General features: G+C 53.3%; 1 protein-coding gene across 1 annotated transcript in view; it reads left to right on the top strand.

Moving 5' to 3' along the window:
- Positions 1 to 10,323: 10,323 nt before the first annotated feature.
- Positions 10,324 to 13,263, top strand: part of MATN1 (matrilin 1, cartilage matrix protein) — a 9,951-nt gene continuing 7,011 nt past the window's right edge. The window contains exons 1-2 of the mRNA XM_011357790.2: positions 10,324 to 10,445; positions 12,302 to 12,648. Of these exons, the coding sequence (XP_011356092.1) occupies positions 10,352 to 10,445; positions 12,302 to 12,648 (441 nt within the window). The 5' untranslated portion in view covers positions 10,324 to 10,351. The remainder of the gene's footprint in view (positions 10,446 to 12,301; positions 12,649 to 13,263) is intronic.

Below are 13,263 nucleotides of genomic sequence, written 5' to 3'. Positions count from 1 at the left end.
CTTACCTTCTGTCTCCTGGCTGAGCTGCTGTGGTCCTGCCTGAGAGTGAAGTCAGGCAGTTTGAGTTGGGCTCCATCACTGATACCAAAAGAGACCGCACAGAGCCTTGAATGCTGCACCCAGTGTTGTGACCGAAATAACCAGGCCCAACTCGAGTGCTCTAATCCAAGAGACAGTTTATTAGCCGGCGGCTGTCCTTGCAAAGGAGCAGCCCTGAGACGCAGGGGCACAAAGGTTTTAAGCCCTCGATCCCATTCCCCACATCCTTAATCTTTACACAAAAGACTATATCTCCTCCATTCATTAACTGATAACTAAGAGGTGGGTAAGCAAGCAGGGGTACAGAAGCAGAAAGCATCATTGTTAAAATATTTTGTACCTATAGGCAGTGATCCGGCCAGTAAATCCCTCTAGTTAATAAATTTTTAGCAGATAACTAACTAGAAGTGAGACATGGCGGTTAGCACGTACCATGTCTTATCCTTAACCTATTGTTTCTAAAGGTGAGGTCACTACACCAGGAGCGTGGACTTATCCTGGGACAAGGGGAGTCTTTGAAAGGTTTTGGGCAAGGGAGCTACAGGGTCAAGTTTGGGTTTGGGATTTAGGAAGGAAGAGACCAAGTGCAGACACACATAAGAAGGCTGGTGAAGTCGCCCTGTGGAGAAGCAGAGAAGCGGACGAATTCGAGAGGTGTTTTCAACCTTGTGGCTTGTCAGCTTTATTTGGGGATAGTAGATTCCTTTGTGGATTTCATCTGCTCTTCAGATCCCTAAGCAACTGATAAAGCAAGGCTCTAACAGAGGTGGAGTGTGAGCTCCCATTCACACGTGAGGGCAGCGAGGCCCAGAGACATCGAGTGACTTTCCTGAGGCTACACAGCAGAAAAAGATTAGATCAAGTGCCTTTTTTTTCTACTTCAAGTGGAGGCTGTTAAGCGGGGCTGGGGAGCCAGCTGTGTGAATTCTTGATCCATATGAAGAGGACCCACAGAAGCCCCCAACAAATGGGGATTGGGAGCAGAAATTATGGGAGGAGGGGATTGGATTTGCCTCCAGCCTTGTATCCTCATCAAGAGGACACCAAGGGGCCGTGCTGTGTGTCCCGAGGACCAGCTGAGATGACGCTCCCACCCCCAACTCTGGCCTGGAGCCAAGGAATAGGCTGAGATGTATAGCAGGATTGTGCCCTGTGGCCAGGAGGCTTGGAGGGGGCCAGCCGGAGGAACAGGAAATAGCTGGGTTTGGGGAAGTCTCGTGGACCAGCCAAACCAAGCCAGCCCACGATCGGCTGGGCAGCCCTCACTGCAGCCCTCTCAATGCCCTGTTTGAGGCTCACACAGCGGTCCTTTGACAGGGCCGGGTTTGGACCCACTGAGAGGGCCTGTTTGAGCTAGAGCCCTGCAAAGAGCCAGCCCCAGGAAAGAGGGGGCCGAGTGCAAACTGAGCAGGTGAGGCCACCCGGACAGGCTGTCCCTTGGAGGGAAGGAGAGTCTGCAAAATCTGCTGAGCAGGAGCACCCCAGTTTCTCAAGGCTGTGATGGTAGCAGTAATGGTCCCCGTAATTGAATGGACTCTTCAATCTGTCATCTCCCTGACTCTCCCACTGGCCCCATGTGGCAGGTGCTGTGCAATGATTATTTCTGAGGCCCAGGATGGGCAAGCCACTTGCCCAAGGTCATGACTGATCGAGGGGAAGAGCTGGGGTTTGACTAAAGCCTGAGCTTGTCCCTCTGGTTCTTCCTGCCCCGCCTCATCCACTTCAAAGGTGAGCAGAGTGGTGGCTTCATTTTAGTCCCTTGAACGTGGGACCGAGGCACAATCATAGTTGTATGCCTGGCACTGAGGACAGGCCTGGCTCAAGAGCTTGTGATGGAAGACGAGGGTCCGTTGTGGGTGTAGGGCCCAGACAGGAAGCTGATAGGGAGGTGGCTCAAGGGAAGAATGCTGGGGACAGGAAACAGGAAGTGGCCATGGGTCTGGGTAGATTCATAGGGCATTTGGGAAGCAGGACTTGCAGGAGCTGGATACTGTAGTCAGGGGGAGGGAGGATCAAGGCTGGTGTCCAGGTTTGGAGAGCATTTAGGATGATAGTGTCCGGCTCTGAGCTAGGGACACAGGCCAGGGGACAAAAGAAGATAGGTTGAGTTTTGTTTGAATTTGAGCTACCTTGCGGGGGCACGTGAAGGTGCTTAGGAAGCAGCTGGGTTTATAGATCTGGAGCTCAGGAGAGTAAGGAAGGAGAGAGGTGGGGAAGTAAATTTTACCTGTGGGCACGTGGGTGGGATGTCTCCACAGTTCATGGAGGTCCATCAGCTGGACACAATGCTGGTGTGCCCTCGGATGAAAGCACAGGCCTCCTTGCCCTGTCCAGCCTCTGGCTTCCAGCCTGCCCGACTGCTTGCAGGGAATTGAGACCAAGACAGCACATGTGAGGTGTGATGAGCCACATGAGAGACCTCATACACAGGGGCTGTGGCCCTGAAGGGACGTTGTACAGCAGCAGTCCCCAACCTTTTTGGCCCCAGGGACTGGTGCTCCTATGAGAATCTAATGCCTGATGATCTGAGGTGGAGCTGAGGTGGTGATGCTAGCACTGGGGAGCGGCTGCAAATACAGATGAAGTTTTGTTTGCTCCTCCACCTGCTCTGTGGCCCAGTTCCTAACAGGCCGCAGACCGGCACAGATCCACAGCCCAGGGTTTGGGGACCCCTGCCGTACAGGATGGGCAGCCCAGCAACACTGCAACAGCCTGGGCGGTGGGGCGAGTTAACCCACTTGGCAGATGAAGAACCCTTGCTTTGTGCTTATCGGCAGGTTCTCTACTTTGTGGAGTCTCTGCTGACTTTTGGGGAGACCAGAGATTCATGTCTAATTAGATGCCCTGGGAATGTCTCCAGTTTTCAATGAAATGGTTTTAAGTGTCAAGGAAAGCAGTTCCTAGGTTAAAGAAAGTTGGAGAGGACCCACCCTTGGGCCCACTGAGGTTTCTGGGTGGCATCAGAGCCTCTGCTGAGTATAAGAAGCAGCTTCTGTGGGTCTCTGTGGCCACAGGCCCCTGCCCACCACCTGCCTGGATGGGCTCTCTGGGAGCCAGTGCTCACACTCCATTCTCTCTCCTGGGACTCCAGGAGGAGGAAGCCTGTCTAATTAGCCACCAAGAGCATTCTGACAGGCAGTGGGCTTGGCAAAGAGCAGCCAGCACAAGGGAGCCACAGCCCTAAATACACAGAGCGCTAAGCAGTTTTGCTGCCACCTCAGGGGCCCAAGCTGTTGAGCAGGACACTGACCTTGCAGTTTTCTCCATTCCACCTGCTGGGGGGACAATCCAGGCAGGGAGACAGCCTGGGCAAAGGCCTGGAGATGCGACCGCATGTTAGCGGGTGACACCGGTCTGGGAGCCTCACCTCTGATAAATCACAATTTACAATAGTGAAAATACGTTCAGCCTTGACCTTGACAGGGCCGAGTTGCTGGAATTTCATATGTCAGTGGAGCTGAATTCCTGTCAGAGGGCTTTGAGAACAACCAAGACATTTATTCTAAAACACTTCAGGTGGGACAATGGAAGGAACAAGGAACATGCCAGGGATGGCCCTGTGCACCTTCTCAGCTCTCCAACCTGGGGAGACGACGTCAGGCATGTCGGAGTGCAGGGAGGGAAGATTTAAGTGTTCCTGGGGTTGGACAGTCTTTGGAAGGCTGTAACAATCCTCGGCTGCCCGTAGTCACTCCGTGGGTCAGAACAGGGCCAGTCCTTGCTCCCAGGTCACCAAACTCTACAGGGCACTTTCTCCACTACTCTTCATTGCTGAAGGTGACCCAGTGGGAGGGGCCTAGAGACTGAGCTAGGAGAGTAATCAGTGGGCTGTAGTTTGGGTACGTTAGCACTTCGTCCTTCCCGTACTGACCCCGAAGCAACATCTCCCAAACTGAAAAATGCTGTATTTCCTTGTCAATCTCCTGCCCTCCTCCTCCCTCCCTCCCTCCCTTGTTCGATGCCCATGTATACCACTCGAAGCAGGCAGAGTTCTAAGACGTCCTCCAATGACTAAGACCTTGTAGAGTTCTCTCCTCTTGAGTTTAGGCGGAACCTGTGACTCCGACAGGATAGTCACTCTTGTGATTAGGTTCTGTTACATGGCACAGTTGACTTTAAGAAAGGGAGATGATCCTGGGTGAGCCTGACCTCATCAGGCGATCCCTCAAAAGGGCCTGGGCTTTTCCTGAAGAGGGAGACTTGGCATGGGAGAGATCTGAAGCATGAGAGAAACTTGGAGGGGACCACATGACAAGGAACTGTGTGGGTGGCTTCTAGGAGTTGTGAGTGGCCCTTGGTTAACAGCCAGCAAGAGGATGGGGACAGGGGTGGGGGACTAAATTCTGTGAGCTTAAAAGAGCATCCTGAGCTCGGGAACAGAACACAGCCCAGCCAGCATCTTGATTTTAGCCTGTGAGGCACTGAACAGAGAGCCTAGTTTAGTTGTGCCCAGACTTCTGACCCACAGAAACTATGAAGTAACACATTTGTGCTGTTTTAAGCTGCTAAATTTGTGGTAACTTGTTACACAGTAATAGAAAATAAATGTACCACCTCTTCCCAATTCGGAGGAAGTTTTATTTTTCCCCTCCTTAAACTTCAAAGGGGCAGCAGTAGCAACATTCCTGAATGTCTAAGGTCTTGGTCAGTGTCGATTCAGAGTTTTGAATCTGAAGGATGAAACAGGCAAGCTGACCACTGTTCACACATCTTCATGTACTCTTCTCAAGTCTCCGGAGGCTCTGTTGTGAGGCTAAGGGGAAAACAGTGGGAATTTCAGGCAGCATGAATAGAGGTTAGGTACTTTGGAAGACGTGGGAGAAAATATATTCTGTTCTGCTGGCTGAAGGGTTACATTAACTTCAGAGCCCAAATCTTTAAGAGGGAAAGAGACAAATTAAAATATCATTGGGAGCTGGCACCAATGATTTTAGGGAAGAATCAGCTCAGTCAGGGCATGACCATGATCTTCAGAATATGAAACACCGGCAGACCTGCTCACTCTCAGAGCTGCGTGGAATACTTTGGGAGATAGCAAGCTCCCCGTCCAAGAGATGTCCCACCACAGCCTGCACAGCAGCTTTCCGGAGACAGAGGGAGAATTTATGTTTTATACAGGAGGTTGGATGAGATGGGTGGTTTAGTTATATCAGGACCACCTGGAGAGCTTAGACATACAGATTGGCTGGGTCTGGAATGGGAAAAATTTTCATTTTTCTTTTGAAAAACCTTAACCAAATTTATCAATAGTTTGGGGGTAACTGAAGGAAGTATAAAACAGAATAACTTACAAATGCAACTAGATAAAGATTCTGCCCAGAGCCCCACAGATTCCAGCCGGCCCCCGGGTTCTGCATGAGTACTTCCCTTCCTTGCCTTCACCTGCCCCACCTGTCAGGGCTGTTCTCCCCCACCCACAGGAGAACCCCAGACATGGCCTCATCTTAGATTCTCACACTTGATAAAGCTTTGCCTTAGCTTCTTTTAAGTTCTCCCAAAAACAAATCCTGAGACAAAGACTTGGGTACTGGTAGTTTATTTGGGAGGTGGTCCCAGGAAATAAAGTGAGGGGGTCATTGGGGCAGGGAAGGGATAAAAGCCAATAAAAACTGCATTAATAAACAGTTCACCTCTGTGGGCAATTGGGGATCACTCCTGTTGGGGATCCTCTAAGGGACTGTGAAGAGCACATCTCAGAATTGTCCAGCAGGGGAAAGCTGGGGTATTTATCTGCATCGCCCATCCCCTGGGGATGTGAAATACCCAGGCTGCCTTGCTCACTGTCAGTCTGATGGGAACAACCACCGAAGTGGTAATGAACTAGAAGTGCCTTGGGGCAGGGCATCAAATAGGTTCACTACGGTTCCCAGCCCAAAACCTAAACCCGGATCCACATGTTCATTCCCTCCGCAGTGTGACTGACAGGGGGAGCCCTTCGCCACAGGAAGCTCTAACAGCTGCCCCCAGGGCTGTGGCCTGACCCCCTGGCCCCAAGAGGGCATCCGGCATAGGCGGACTCCATATGTTTAACAACGTCTCCAGGAGAGTGTCATGGGCGGCAGGCCAGATAGACTGTCTAGATAACCTTTGAATTTCCTTCAGAGCCTGAGATTTGAGGTGTTGTGTCTCTTCCCTGCCCCAAACAAAATGAGTCACCGTTTATTGAGCACAGACTCTGTGCCGTCTTCGAGGCTCTCATGGCACCCTGGGGCGAGTGTCACTAAAACCAGTAAGTAGAATCTGAAACGGAATCTGCCGCAATTAAGGGGAAAAAATGTGCTATAAGAAGACTGAGGAGGGAGTGACTCATTCTGTGGCAGAGAAGAGAGGGAGAGAGGCTGGCAGCGGCCCGAAAAAAGGTGGCAAGAAACAGCTTGCGAAGCGCCTTCAACACCCAGGTAAGTCTGTATTTTCATTGAGAGCGATATAGGGCCAACAGAAGCTTTTTCCAAGGATGACCAACCAGAGAGAGGGTCATTGCTCACGAACTACCCACGTCCCACCCCTGGGCTTCCAGGCAGAGTCAGGCGATGTACACTCCTTGTCTGAGGCCGTTAAGAGAGACAGTTGCTGTCTCTCTCACGTCCACGTGGCTGGAGATGAAGGCCGGGACGCAGCAGCATGACAAGATGGAGGTCAGCTTGAGATGACCAGTGCGGGGAGGCGCCTGTCCAGCACCAGCCCTTGTCGCGCGAGAGAAACACAGCCCGTGTCAGCCACTGTGACACAGGGGCTTGTTCGTTACTGCAGTTCAGCCTGTTCTAGCCTGACTAACGCAGGAGGCCTGGTGAAAACAACGTCGACACAGCACCCCTTACGTTTCGTTCTCGCCCACCCTGTGACACTGGCGTTGAGATCCCAACTTACAGATATGAAACCAAAGAGCAGAACGGCGAAGGGCTTCCTCTGACGTCAACACAGATAGCAGGTGACACAACACAGAATCGAGCCCAGCTCGGTCTGATTCCAAAGTTTGTTTTCACTTCACAGGGTTCCTCAAAGGCTGGCATGCCTGCCACGGGCAGAACACAAGATAATTTTTGGTGCTAAGTGGATGGAAAAATTGAATTTAATTTGTTGCAAATTTATTGGAAGGCGTACTGGAATAAATACATAAACTACCTCAAATCAGCGATTTCATGGCTATTATTTCTCAGGAGGAGGAACATTTTTTTCAAAAAGTAAGTGGATTTAAAGAGAAAGATGAAAAAATAAATATCAATAAAGGCATTTGTGGATCCGGCCAAATTGCAATGATGATAGGCCAAGGACCAAGGGGGGCTCGCTGCTCCAGACCAGTTCCCTCGCTCATCGGGAGAGCTCCAGATAACCAGGTTTGCCGTTTAGGAAAAGAAGTGAGCCCGGGGGTCGGGAGGGGGAGTCCTGTGTGCTTTCCACGGAGCCACCTGCTGCCTGGGGGCCTCTCGCTTTATCACAAACGGTCTCTCTTCCATAAAACACTGAAGGCTTTAAGTTTCTGGAAACCTGAGGTGTGTGAAAACAAGGAGCGAGAACAGCAGGAACCCTTCATGGCTGCTGTCTGTGAGCCGCCTCCAGGAAGGCCCCTCCACGCATTTTTTTCTCTGGTCAATACCGGACATACTGTTCTCACTTTTGATTCCTGGGGAAAAATGTTTCACACCTTAAAAACACAAATATTTATTTTCTTTCCTCAATATATATGCTCAACTTCCAGGTCCCCCCTCCCGTAAGCCCTTGCTCTCGCCGTGAAACGTTAAAGCTGCCCCTTTTGGGAGGAATCCATCTCTGTTCCTGAACACTTACCTGTAGCATATTTCTGTGGCTCCACTAATGAGCAGAGAAGTGACACAGAGAAGGTGCCTGTGTCCCTGTGAGGAGCCCATAGAACTGCCATTCAGAGCCAGAGCTGAAAGAGCTAGTTCATGGGCTCGGCGGCTGCCCTGGCCAACACAGCTTTGTACCCTGAGCTCTGGACACAGCCCTGTCCACTGGGGAGAGGGGGTGGTGGGCGAGGGGACTTCGGCTCACGTTCTCCTCGTCCGCCTTCAGCAGGGCCGCAGGAAGAGCACTCTGCCTCAGCCACCGTGCAGATGCTCCCGTCTGACTCTTTGCCAATAATAGTTCTTTCTTTCAATTTGTATCTTTATTTGCTCATCAAACACTCTGTTCCAGGCACTATGCTGGGTCCTGGAGATGCAGTGGTGGCTGAGACAGGCAAGACCCCTGCTCAGACTGAGCTGACACCCTCTGGGCGGGGTGGGTGGGGTGGGGGGGGGAGGCGGGGGCAGGTAACACATTTATAACAGTTTGGGGAAGTGATGTGTACCACAGTCATTATGCCTGCAGTGTCTCTAGAGAAGAGAATTAGACTTACAAGTTGTAGAGAGAAAAGAAACCTACAGCCTCCTGGCTTTTGGAATTGGGGAGGGCTATGAACTATATGAATAAATTAAACTTCAATAGGGGATGTCAGAGGAAATGCTATTCACTTGCTTGTTCACTAAAGCTGGGGCAAAGGGGAAGGAGACCCAAGTTCCAGGCTTGGCTCTGCCTCTGAACTGGCTGCATGGCTTCGGGCAATCACTCCGGGTCTCCGTTTCCCATCTGACAAATGGGCTAATATATTTGGATCTGTTGGCATCACAGGTTTGTTGGGAGAACATAAGAGATACGGTGATAAAATGCGACTGCAATTATCAATGAAGATTATGAGAATGTTGGTCAGCTGTGCCGGGCAATCATTTTTTCAAAAAATTGTGTGTACATTTTCTTTTATTAAGGTATAATTTACATAGAGTGAAGTGCGCAGGTCTTGAGTGTTAACGACTCTATCCCCTGGGAAGATGATAATTCTTTGACCCTCATCTCTACTTCTGTCCCCTCATTGCTTCTTCACATGGTTCCAGTGAGGTGGGCAGGCCAAGTAACACCATTGCTATTGCATGATAACAAACTGAGGCTCAGAGAGGTTAAGTCACCAGCTCCAGGTCACACAGCCAGTCTGCAGCAGAAGTGGATTTGAATCTGGGTCTCTTGGGTGGTCAAGCCTGCTCCTTTTGCTTTATCTCATCAACTACCGGACCTAGATGCAACAGTAGGAACATTCCTGGTTATGCTCCTTTATTCTTGCCTCCTCTGTGCAGACCCTGGGCTGGGCTAGATGCAGAGATCAATCAGCCAGACTCTTATCTGCTCATGGGTGGGACAGACAATGCACAGAAGCTCAGGGAGGTGGGAGGCTAGCCCAGGGGAGTGGGGGAGAGGTGGGCATGGAGAAGGCATTGCCACCAAGCTACATCCAAACAAGCAGGGTGGCTGAGAACAGCAGCCTAGGGCCGTATCCTGGCAATGACACCTCTTAGCTGTGTGGCTTTAGACAAATTATTTCACCTCTGTTCTTCAGTTCCTCATCTGGGAAATGGGGAAAATAACAGTAGCTGCCTGACAAGGTTGTCAAGAGAATGAAATGAGACAGTTCATGTAACTCTGCTCCTCTGATCGACCCCAGGAGGCAGCACTGTTAGCATCCCCAGTTTCCAGATGAGGAATTGGAGGCAGAGAGAGGTGAAGCACCCTGAAAACGGTCACGCAGGTAGTTTATAGCAAACCCAGCCAATCTGGCTCCAAGTCTGTGCTCTGAACCATCTTCTCCACTGCCTCGCATCTACCAGATACTAGTGTATGCGTTACTCCCATTATGATCTTGAAAGATTCTGTTAGGCAGAGTGAGTGGGAGAAAAGGCATTCTGGGCAGACGGCCCCGTGTGTGCAAAGGGCTGGAGGAGAAATCCGGGCATCCAGGTGCAGCTGGAGAGACGGGCTTCCGTGGAGAGGCAGGGGACAGTGGAGACTGAAGAAGGGAAGTGTGTTCGGCGAGGAAATTGGGGTCAGAATTGCAGGTGAGGGAAGAATTCGGGTGTGGGCTGAGGGTGCCAGGCAGGACTGGGGCGTGAGGCCATTGGACTCAGGCTTCCCTGAGCTTGCAGTGGCAGCTTCGGGTCAGTGCAGGCTCCAGCCCCTGGAGGAGCCACCCTCCACCCACCTGAGATTTCCTGAATTCCGGCTGCAGCGCCGGTCGCTTCTGCAGGCAAAGGAGCCCTTGTGGTTGGAGGGGCCTCTTGAGCCCAGGCCAGGCGGCTCTCTCCCTCTCTGGGCACACACACTTCTATTCAGCCCGGGCCCCGCCCCCCCAAGGGGGCTAGGGGCAGGGGCAGGATGCCCCACGTCAGTAGGGGGCCGCCTGGCTGGGAGGCTGGGCAGCAAGGTTGATAAGACCGGGCCCCCACTGGCCCCCACAACTGTGCTGGCTGCTGCCCGTGCTGCCAGGACCATGAGGGTCATCTCTGGCACTGGCCTCGTGCTCTGCGGTTTGCTGCTGCTCCTCCTGGCCCCACGCACGCTTGGCCTCGCCCCCCAGTCCAGAGGTGAGGGGACCTGTGTGAGGTGGGGACGCTGGAAAAGTGGCCCCGGAGCAACAGCCTGGGGTCTGAGCACTGAGATGGGCAGAAGTTAAATGGGATTCAGGATGGGGAGAGGGGCAGGGAGGCAGGGTGGCCAGCAAGCTGGCCCAGGGGCAAACAGAGATGGTTACATTCATAAGGGCCAGGGCAGGAGTGACCCCCGGTCTATTTTGTCGGAGGACATGAGTGGGCCTCTCTCTGGAGCCCCAGAGCCTTCCCTGGGGTATCTCCGCCCCCAGGCTGCCCTCGGAAATCGCGCATGCTGCAGAGACTGCTGTCTCTTAGGTCACTGAGGACAAGCTACGCAGAGAGCTGCTGACGTCTGGAGCTGCCTCCAGGCCGAGCCAGGGCTGCACTCACGGTTCTGAGACAAACACAGCCCTATGGGGCTGAGACTTCATTCCCCTTTACCAACCCTTCCAGCACCTCCCGGATCGGGCTCTCGCATGCTGTACCACTCCCGGAGTTTCAGCCTTGGCCGCTGAATCCTAGAATGCTCGACTTTTCCCGTACAGATGGGGAAACTGAGGCTGGAGAGGGGAGGACCTAAGACCACACAGTAAGAGAGCCCCAGAGCCTCCTGGCTCCTGATCCCCTTCTCTATGGTGTGGCTAATTCCTCCTCCCTCTCTGGGCCTCAGTTTAGCTATCTGCAGCCTTAGCTAGTGAGAACCAGGGAGTGGCTGGAAGGTAGTCTAAGGTCCCTTGAGTAACTCTGATGCCGGCGTCTAGGGCACTGTGGCTGGGAGCTGGGAGAGCCCAGCAAACCCTCCTCTTCCCGATGCTTCCTGCATCCTCGCTTGGAAGCAGCTCTGCTCGGTTTGATTGAGTGTGCGATGGAGAGGGAAGGGCCTCTGTACTGCACCTGGCTGGCTGCAGGGCCAGGCCAGTGATAACATCAAGCGGTAAGCCTTTCTTCCCCACTGGACAGATGGAAAACTGAAGCTCCTAAGGGTGCGATGCCCGGTCCAGAGCCACCGAGTGGCTGAGCTGGGATCTGAATGCTGGTCTGCCTCACTCCGTCCCCCACGCACCTACCTGCACATGGTGCTGCATCCCAGGGTGACTGGAAAGACATCCTGCCTTGGGGGGTGTGTGTCATGGGGGCCCACCTGGTCACGCTGCCAAGGTGGCCAGTAGGAATTCCTGCCCTTTTCCCTGGCTCTTGGACACCAGCCAGCAGGCCGCTGGGCTGAGGGAAACCGTGTCCACTTTGGTGATTTGCTTTGATGCTCGGATGAAAGAGGCCATGTTGATGGGCACGGTGTTAGCCCTCAAGGCTGTGCCCGCCCGGGAGGGCCCACCCTCCGTGCCCTCCTGCCCGGTTGGGAGACACAGCTGCCCCTTGTTTATGAGTCATTCTAGACTGAAACTTGAGAAGTGGGTTTTAAAGGCCATCATTGCCTTCGCTGCCCCATGAGCACCCGCTGGGTGCCCAGGCCCGTGCTGGCACCGTGTGTGCATTTTTGCTCATCCTCAAAAGATCCTGCAAGGAAGGGATTATCGGCTCATTGTACAGACGAGAAGACAGGCTCAGAGAGGTGACGTGAGTTACCAAGGCCAGGATTTGAGGCTTTCTTTACCAGGGGCTGAGCTGTGGGGCCTCTGGCCAGTTGCTTGCTGAATGCCTACCTGCTGGCAAAAGGGCCCAGCCTGCCTGGTCAGGTTCAGTCTACTCTCCTGAGGCCTCTTCGGGATCTAAGTAGCTCCTGATCCTCTGCTCCTTTGCTTCGAGTGTCTTGGCCCTGTCTCCTGACCTCATCTCCTGACCTCTGCCCTTGCCTCGGCCTTCTTCCCCCTCCTCCCCCCGGCCCCTCCCAGGGCATCTCTGCCGGACCCGGCCCACGGACCTGGTGTTCGTTGTCGACAGCTCACGCAGCGTGCGGCCGGTGGAGTTTGAGAAGGTGAAGGTGTTCCTGAGCCAGGTCATCGAGTCGCTCAATGTGGGGCCCAATGCCACCCGGGTGGGCGTGGTCAACTATGCCAGCTCGGTGAAGCAGGAGTTCCCTCTGCGAGCCCATGGCTCCAAGGCCGCCCTGCTGCAGGCCGTGCGCCGCATCCAGCCGCTGTCCACCGGCACCATGACTGGTCTGGCCATCCAGTTTGCTGTCACCAAGGCCTTCAGCGATGCCGACGGTGGTCGGTCCAGGTCCCCTGACATCAGCAAGGTACGTGCCCCTCGCCCTGCTGGGATCCCCTGCCGTGTGCCGAGAACTTTGCCAGCACAAACACACACACATTCGTTCTCTCAACGCCTGGACAAGGGGCCTGTTTTACAGTTGGGAGCAGACCCAACTAAGAGACGTGGCAGAGCTGAACCCATCTCTCTCCACGCTTCTCACTCCCCGCGAGCCCTCGATGATTTCAGTTTAGTTGATGTTGGCCCCCCTGGCCAGTCTGAACTCCCCGCAGGCGGAGTGAGACAGTCCAGATGTTTCCGTGATGGTGAAGGGTATGGACACTGCCACCAGCCTCTCTGGGTTCAAGCCCTGCTCCACTACTAGCTGTGCCACCCCGAGCAAGTTACTTCATCTCACATGCCTCGGTTTCCTCACGTATAAAATGGGATAACATAAAACCTTCTCGAAGGGCTCGTAGGAGGACTCAGTGAGTTCATATGCACAAAGGGCTCAGAACAGTGCCTGGTACCTAATGAGCCCCACATAAGCGTTCGCTAATTTCTTACTTAATGAGCCTCAGAGGGCGGGGGCTCAGAAAAATGAAGTGATGCTCCCCAAGTCCCACGGTCAGCGAGGGCTCCAGGTGGGATGCTGAGCGTTTTC

The sequence above is a fragment of the Pteropus vampyrus genome, unplaced genomic scaffold, assembly GCF_000151845.1.
Source record: "Pteropus vampyrus isolate Shadow unplaced genomic scaffold, Pvam_2.0 Scaffold36, whole genome shotgun sequence".
Classification (NCBI taxonomy): Eukaryota; Metazoa; Chordata; class Mammalia; order Chiroptera; family Pteropodidae; genus Pteropus; species Pteropus vampyrus.
Note: the sequence above shows the minus strand (reverse complement) of the source record. Positions and strands in the feature narration are given on the sequence as shown.